The 8,590-nt window shown below is 44.4% G+C and overlaps 1 protein-coding gene across 6 annotated transcripts in view; it reads left to right on the top strand.

Annotated features, from left to right (window-relative positions):
* The first annotated feature begins 61 nt into the window (after positions 1-61).
* XRRA1 (X-ray radiation resistance associated 1) overlaps positions 62-8,590 on the top strand; it is a 94,500-nt gene continuing 85,971 nt past the window's right edge. For 4 of the 6 annotated variants that reach the window (XM_081240298.1, XM_081240300.1, XM_081240296.1 and 1 more), the window contains exons 1-2: positions 110-189; positions 5,397-5,494. In XM_081240298.1, coding sequence (XP_081096424.1) covers positions 5,401-5,494 — 94 coding nt within the window. In that variant the 5' untranslated portion in view covers positions 110-189; positions 5,397-5,400. Of the gene's footprint in view, positions 190-2,711; positions 2,768-5,396; positions 5,495-8,590 lie in introns of all 6 variants that reach the window. The other 2 variants (XM_081240301.1, XM_081240304.1) reach the window with 2 other exon arrangements.

Below are 8,590 nucleotides of genomic sequence, written 5' to 3'. Positions count from 1 at the left end.
CTTGTAGTAACTAGAAGCTCCAGTCATGGGCAGCCGCCGCGTCGTGGTTACTAAGGGGTGGAGAAGGTAGTGGCAGGCGCCACCGTGGAGCGGCTCCGAGTTCCCCGGGAAGCTCGCAGGCGCGCATCCCGCCAGACCGGGCCGTCCCCCCCGCGGACGTCTCGGAGGCGGAAGCGACGCCGGAGGCAGGTGCGCCTGGAAACTGGAAACTTAGTTTGCGTGATGGGTTAGAGTCTCCCCCGCCCCAGATGTAGCGTTTGGCAAGGAGGGGGCAGGAGCTCGTCCTTCATCCTTTTCTAGCCCTGTAACTGTACGTACTGGTTCTTTGGTGACTGTCATCTTAGCTGTTAGCATTGTCTTCGTGTTACAGAGAACTCACATTCACTGAGTGCCTACTGCCTGCCAGACACTGTCTTAAGTGCGTATATATCCATCCTCTCATTTAGTCTCCTAACGGACCAACCAGGTGAGGAAACTAAGGCACTTAACCAAGGCCGGATAGCATGTATCAGAACCTAGTTTAGCAGCCAGATTTTTTAATATAAATTTATTTAATTTATTTATTTATTATTTTTGGCTGCGTTGGGTCTTCGTTGCTGCACACGGGCTTTCTCTAGTTGCGCTGAGCGGGGGCTGCGCTTCGTTGTGGTGCGCGGGCTTCTCATTGCGGTGGCTTCTCGTTGCAGAGCACGGGCTCTAGGCGCGCGGGCTTCAGTAGTTGGGGCTCGCGGGCTCTAGAGCGCAGGCTCATTGGTTGTGGCGCACAGGCTTAGTTGCTCCTCGGCATGTGGGATCCTCCCCGACCAGGGCTCGAACCCGTGTGCGCTGCACTGGCAGGCAGATTCTTAACCACTGCGCCGCCAGGGAAACCCCCAGATTTATTTTTATTTATTTATTTTTTTGACATCAAACCAGTGTCATGCTCCCTTTGTTACCACCTGGGGTCCTTGGACTCTTTAATCAACAGAAATTGGTAAGAGACCAGGCGGGGAATTCAGGCAAGGCTTTATTGGGACTCGTCCTGCAGCAGGAGGGAGCAAAACAAGAAACAGGTGAGGGTGGAGGGGTGGCGGGTGAGCTGGTCCCGTAAATGGGGTGAGGGTGGGGGGATGGGTGGGTGAGGTGGGAGGGAGGGCTTAGGTGGTCTGCCCACCCCATTGGTGGTGCTGTGTGCAGGGGTCATGGGCAGTACCCTGCCTTTGCTCCTAACACCTCAGAAGTGGCAGTTGGCTTTTGGCCTTTTTGTGTCTTACTGTTCATAACTTGCCCCAGCTGTGCATGCATGCAGTTACTTTTAGTCCCTTGGAGTTTCTTTGTATTTTGTTGTTCAAGGAGTTGTTTGTCCAGGTGCAAGCACTCTAGTAAAGGGTCACAGGTCTCAGCCTATCTCACCTTTGCCGCCCTGCCTTTACAGTTTTAGGATGTAATAATATTCCAGATTTTTATTACTTCTTTTTTTTTTACACAAATATTTATTGAGCACCAACATTGCTTGGAACTGTACTAAGGGATACTAGGGGATCAGAAAAGACCTGTTCCCTACTTTCATGGAACTCCTACTCTAATGACTTAGAGTTATCACATAACAGGACTTAATACACTGTGATCTACTACACTGCATCATTTTTTTTAACTCCCCATAAATTCTTCATATAAGTGTCCAAATGATTGAACAAACAGTACTTACTATGGAGTGGTCACTGTTCTTGGCACTGGGCACATACCCCGGAATAACAGGCAAAACACCCGTCTTGATAAAGCTAACACTCACATGAACATAATTATTACTAAAAACTATTAGATGCAGTTTCTTCACCTCTGTGAAGCAATCCAGTCAGATGCCCCTGTAGCTTTTTGTATTTTTATAACATGTTTCAAGACCCAGCTCCAATGTCACCTGCTCTGTGAAACTTCCCTGATCCTTCTTCCTTCTTTGCAGACAGAATGAAGAACTCCATAGTATTGTGTTCATGGTTCCATTTAGTTTAGTAAGCACTCAGTTGAGCCTCTTCAATAGACCACACCCTGTTTGAGGCGCTGGGGATAAAGATGTAGGTAGGACCCAGGCCTGGCCTTAGAGAGGCTCACTGAGGTTAGGGTGTAAGGAGTGGGGAACAGACAGGTAAGCAGGCCATTATAATACAGTATGGCACAGTGCCTTCATTAAGAGGTGGGCTGAGGTGGTAACACAGATGAGGGTCAACCTGAGGAGGGGGATATACGGGAAGTTCTTCTGTATGTGTCAGGCAAAGAAGAGGGGCAGAAGTGTGATAGACCGAAGGAATGGAAAAAGCAAATGTATGCAGATGAGAAGCATTATTCTGTGTGTGTGTTTGTGTGTGTGTGTGTGTGTGTGTGTGTGTGTCTTACCTTTCAACTTTGCCTTTGCTGGTTTTATCATGCATAAGTTTATTTTGTGTAAATGGTCATATAAATGATCCTTTCCTTTCTAATTTGTGATTTGCACTTCCTATTAAACACTCTAGCCCCACCCCATTGTCATAAAATTATTCTCTTGTTCCACCCCCCTGTCTATGTCTCTGTCTCTATTTCTTTTCTATCTGTTTCTGGGATCTTTAGTCCTGTAGTATTTTTCTAGGCCCCAGGTGAGACACATTTTGGATCGAAGGGTCACAGTAGGATATAATTAATGAGAAAGTTCAAGAGCTCTAAATGGCAAACTAAGAAGGAGTGCAATATCTATTTTACAGGTGGAGAAACAAACAAAAAAGGAAGTCAAGAGGTCTTTCCCAAGATCAAAGATCAAGTAAGTACTATGCAGGTCAGAACCAAGGTCCCCATATTCTGCAAGTTACTGGAGTTTTCTCCAGCAGTCGTCTTCTCTAACATTTTCCAGGCAGCTATTTACTCATTCATTCATTCACCCATCTAGCAGATAGGTGTGATTGGTCACAAGAGGGATTTCCTGAAAGACAGATTGACTGGATGACTGTCTTCCCCATCCAACCATCCATCCATCCATCCATCCATCCCTTCATCTTCCCAACACATTTTTAATGTGTTCTAGGCTCTATGCTAGGCTCTGGGATTATATAGGTCACTAGGTATTATAGGCCACATAGCAGGTGGGAAGTTGGTAAGGGGAGAAAACAATTATAATAAAATGATAAGTGTCATACTAGGAGAAGTATGGAGTATCATGGAAGCACATAGAAAGGGCCCCCAACCCTTTTCAGAGTGGTCAGGGATCAGGAAATTCACAGTGCCCTGTGTTGAACCAAAGGAGATGTCAAGATCACTCATTCATTCCACAGGTACTTGTGGAATCTATTATGTGCCAGGTGTTGGGTACTGGGAAAGAAGAGATGAACACCATAGATGCTATCCTTCTCCTGGAGGTGCTCAAAGTCTAGTTAGGGAGATTAGAAATATGTATAAAAACCCTCGGGCCCTGGGAGTACCATTGTACCCTTCATTTGGCTCACATATGTTTATTGGGTGTTTCCTATGAGCTTTCCAAGAGTGGAAGAGAGACAGTGAATTGGACATGTTTCCAGACTTGGAGGTTCAGAGGCCATTGAAACAGCCCCCTCATGATTGTTAGTGATCTTATGAGGTAGAAAGGGGTCTGGCCATGAAAGACTTACAGAAGAAAAACTCCAGAGTTTAGCTAAAACAGCAGTTATGTCCCTCTGGTAGGTTCAGTGAGGACTTTATGGAAGGGATGGCATCTGGACTGGGTCTAGAAAGAAGCTTCTTTTTTTCTATTACCTCATTTAATTCTCACAACAATTCTCTGAGGCACAGGTTTTAATCCTCATTTTATATGTGAGAAATCTGAGGCCCAAAGAGGTAAAGTGATATGCAGCAGGTCACTCAGCTTAGTAGTAGAAACTAGTCTCAAATTTAAGTCTCTTGTCTCTAAAAGTGTTGCCGCCTCCTACTGCACCCCTCTACTTTTCATATTTGTCACTTCCAGAAAACATTTTCTCAGGACACCTGATCCCAGCTCTCCACTCTGCTCCTTCTTTGTACTGAATCTCTTCCCAGACGCTCCATCTCAGGGTTCCACATTCTTGCCAGGGTCTCCCTTCCCCTGGCCAGGTTCCCAAACCTCTGCTACCCCAAACTGTCTGAAGCTATCCCAAAGCAGATTAGGGAATGACTGGATCCTTTGAAAGAAAAATCTCAATCTCTAAGAGCTTAAGGTTCAAAAAATTTAGATCTTTGATAAGAGATTGTTTTCCTAAAGGAAGTGGCATTTGAGCTGAATCTTAAAGCATGAGATCAGCCAGATGAACAAGGTGGATAGAGTTATTTTAGGCCAAAGGAACACTAAGAACAAAGACATGGAAGACCGAATGTGTTTGGGGGAATAGAAAATGATTCTGTGAGCCTCTTGGGTGGAGTGACTGGAGCTGGAAAGTTAGGACATAGGTCTCCAGTGGCCTTCAAGACCAGGCTCAAGCTTGCTCAGTGGGAATCCAGTCAGAAGACTGTTGCAGTGTTCTAGGTGGGAGACGATGAAAGATTTAATGAAAGCAGTGAGTGTACTTCTGAGCTGGAATTATCGTGACTCCTGACCAATGGAATCCCATTTCACCAGGCATTATATTTGTCAGACCTCTCTTTCTAAAGCACAGTTTGGGTCATGGCTCTCCCCAACTTAGATATCATCCACGTCTCTCCGTTACCTACAGTGTGGAGCCTGGGCTCCTAGCCTGGCACTGAAGGCCTTCAGAAGCAGGCACCATCCTTCCCATTCAGCCTTATTGTCCAAGACTCCCAAACACACCTCCTTCCCCTTCCTGGGTCAGGTTCTTTCTTTACTGCGCCAGATGTACCCACCACCGTGCCCTTAATCCTGTGGCCCTTTCTATTAATGCTTATCCTTCTCTCTATCAGAAAACTCAGTTCATCTCTCAAACCCCATTTATCCAGTTCACATCTCATTATTTGCACATCATCTTGCCTAAAGTATGAGGGCCCTCTTCCCTGAACTCAAAACAAAGAACATAGCTAGTGAACACTTAATGTGTACCAGGCACTACCTTTCCAAGTTGATCTTCTCCTTTGTCTATTAAGGTGGACATTTTACAGGCGAGGAAACTCAGGCTTAGAGGGGTAGAGAATTTCCCAGTCAACGAGTCAGGCAAGAGCCAAGATTCAAACCAGGTCTGTCTGAGCCCAAAAGTGATGCTTTTTCTAGTGTTTCACTGAGCTACGGTTGATTTGAACCGAAAAACCCAGGGCCTATCTCCCTTGTTATCTAAAGGGCCGGCCCATTTCTGAAGCAGGACAGTGGCCTCTAGGGCCTCGGAGCTCGGGTATGCGTTCGGGGTGGTCCTGGTGAGCTTACAGGCTGCATTGGGGTGAGAGAGCAACCCTGTCCCTTCTCACTCCTTACTTTCTTGCTTTCCTTGCTTGGCTCTCAGGGACATGGCCTCCTCAGGAGTCTACAAACTGGATGATGGGAAGCCTTATCTGAGCAACTGCTTTCCGGCCAAAAGTCTGCTTCGGATGCCAGAGGAAGGTCAGGTGACTTCTCGGATCAGTACGTTTGCCTCACACCCAGCTCCTGCTTCAGAATGTCCCTGACACCCATTTCTTCCTCTTCAACCCCTTCCCTGCTGTTCCCTGCCCCTACGCAATCCCTTCCCTTCCAATCCATCTCCCCCTAGCAGTCTCAGGGAGCCTTATTTTTTTTTAAATTTTATTTATTTATTAGAATTCTTTTATTTTTATACAGTTTTTTCAGGTTACTTTCCATTTACAGATATTGGCTATATTCTCCGTGTTGTACAGTACATCCATGAGCCTAACTTACACCCAGCAGTTGGTACCTCCCACTCTCTCACACCTATATTGCCCCTTCACCACCACCCCCATCCACTGGTCACCACTAGTTTGTTCTCTGTATGTGTGGGTCTGCTTCTTTTATGTTATATTCACTAGTTCGTTGTATTTTTTAAATTCCACATAGAAGCAATATCATGCAGTACTTATCTTTCTCTGTCTGAGTTATTTCACTTAGCATAATGCCCTCCAAGCCCATCCATGTTGTTGCAAATGGCAAAATTTCATTCTTTTTTATGGCTGAGTAGTATTCTGTTGTATATATGTACCACATCTTCTTTATCCATTCCTCTGTTGATGTACACTTAGCTTGTTTCCATGTCTTGACTATTGTAAATAATGCTGCTGTGAACATTGGGGTGCATGTATGTTTTTGAATTAGTGACTTTGTTTTTTTCGGATATATACCCAGGAGTGGAATTGCTAGATCATATGGTAGTTCTGTTTTTAGTTTTTTGAGGAACCTCCACGGTGTTTTCCACAGTGGCTGCAGCAATTTACATTCCCACCAGCAGGGCACAGGGGTTCTCAGGGAACCTTCTAAAGTGCACATCTAACCATAGTGTTCCCTTCTATTTAGTGATTTCTCACTGCTGGTTCCTTTACCTTCTGCTCTAACCCCCCTTATCCTTTTTTACAACCCCTTTCCTTGATTTATGCCCTGTTCCATAGTGTTTATAATATTTTCACATAGCTTTTTAACATTCACCCAGAACGTTCCAGCCCTCATCCCAGTTATCCAAACTCCTCCCATCCCGCAAGGCCCAGCCCTTCTCCCACTTCTTCCAGTAAGCCGTGTCCAGCTACTCCATCCCTCAGTGCCCATCCTCTCTTGTCAGCCGTCTTCCTTTCTGTGTTTCTTCCTTGATGCGTAATTATAGTCTGCCCAGCTCCTAAATAAAATGGCTTAAAACTTGACTCTGCTAAGTAGATTTTCAAACATTTATCTAGTTAAAGACTCCCCTGGGGCAGGGACTCCTCCTATTCTGAGCAGAGTCCTGCAGATGGAACGCTGCCGAGAAGTGTGGGTTCACTGGATTGGATTTGCTGCTTTGAAAGGGTAGAGCAAGGGAGAAGTACCCCTAGCTTACCGGAGATGAAATGACGTGCTGGTCGCTCTGTACATGGAATAGTAGAAGAACCTTCTCCTCCAGCCTGTGCTCCCCACTTCTCTTGAGTGATTTCATTTTTCACACAGAGACCTTCTTTGGCCACCTATCTGTTGAAAACCCTCCCATGGAGCTCTCAGTACGCACTCATGATTTCACATCCACACCCCCTCACACACACATAGATGGACAGATAGAGAAATAAATATAGCCATATGTATCTGCATGTGTTGACATATGTACATGTATTTCCTGGCCCACTGAGGGCAATGACACCTCAGTCACAAAGAGCATGCCTGCCGCCTAGATGTTGATTTCTAAATACCATTCTCCAGTAAACAAAGCCAGGGCTCCTCAGACAAAAACCTGTTTCTAGGGCTGAGGCAAGAAAAATACATATTGAGCCTGGAATACTGTGTGGTGCCAGAAAATAAAGCAGTGCTCAGAAAAATGATGGGGGCAATTTGAAAGGACATAGGTGCCAAACTGAAGGAGCACACAATGGCCAAAGCTGGAACAATACGAGCAGCAAAATAAAGGTAGAATTGGGTTGTAATCTATAGCATAAGTAAATAATCATGATCGCATGCTGATATAATTAAATTAAGAATACATAAATAAGTGGGGGAGAAGGAAGAGTCCTTCCTTACAATAGAATTACAGTTAATAAATGTAGAAGGAATGAAGGAAATAGAAAATTACTTTTTTGGGGGAAAATCACTATTAAAACATCACAATAATAACTTTTACAGGCAAGAAACTTCTATGGATGCTGTATCAGTCAGGGTTCTTCAGAGAAATAGAATCAATAAGATGTGTGTATGTATGTCCGTGTGTGTGTGTGTGTATCTCCCACAAGTTTTGTTTTCATATACGTATATGTGTTTATATATATGGACCAACACACATATATAAATTATATATTTTTAAGGAATTGGTTTATGAAATGTGGAGGCTGGCAAGTCTGAAATCTATAGGACAGGCAAGCTGAAAACTCAGGGGAGAGCTGATGCTGCAGTCTTAAGGCAAAATTTCTTATTTCTTTGGGAAGCCGGTATTTGCTTTTAAGGTCTTTCAAGTGAGTGGGTGAGACCCACACATTATCAAGGACAGTCTCCTTTACTTAAAGTCAACTGGTTGTGGATGTTAGCCACATCTACAATATACCTTCACAGCAACACCTAGATTAGTGTTTGATTGACTAACTGCTTACCATAGTCTAGCCAAGTTGACACAAAATTAATCATCACAGATGCTAGGATTAGTGGGTCAAAGTATGATGAGAAACAGGATATTTGTATAGTCTTGAGCTATCTTTATTAATTACAAAGGGACTTCTTAGTAACTAAGAGAAGCTAAGCCGATACCACCTTGGCCAAGTGATCAAAATAAACATCACCAGTAATAAGACATATTGACATCATGTATGCCCTGACATTTTGTGCTGAGGAGGGCACAGCATCACTTCTTGCCAAACTGCAAGGTCTTAGTCTAATTATGGGAAAACATCAAACAAACTCAAATTGAGGGACATTTGATAAAGCAGTTGACTAGTGCTCTTCAAAAGTGTCAAGATCACACAAGAAAAATAGAGACTACAGAACTGTCACAGTTTGGGGGAAACTAAGCAGATGTGACAACTAAATGAAATGTGAGATCTTGGA

The sequence above is a fragment of the Mesoplodon bidens genome, assembly GCF_964165515.1.
Source record: "Mesoplodon bidens genome assembly, chromosome: 7".
NCBI lineage: Eukaryota > Metazoa > Chordata > Mammalia > Artiodactyla > Ziphiidae > Mesoplodon > Mesoplodon bidens.
The sequence above is the reverse complement of the archived record's forward strand: the minus strand, read 5'-3'. Positions and strand labels throughout refer to the sequence as shown.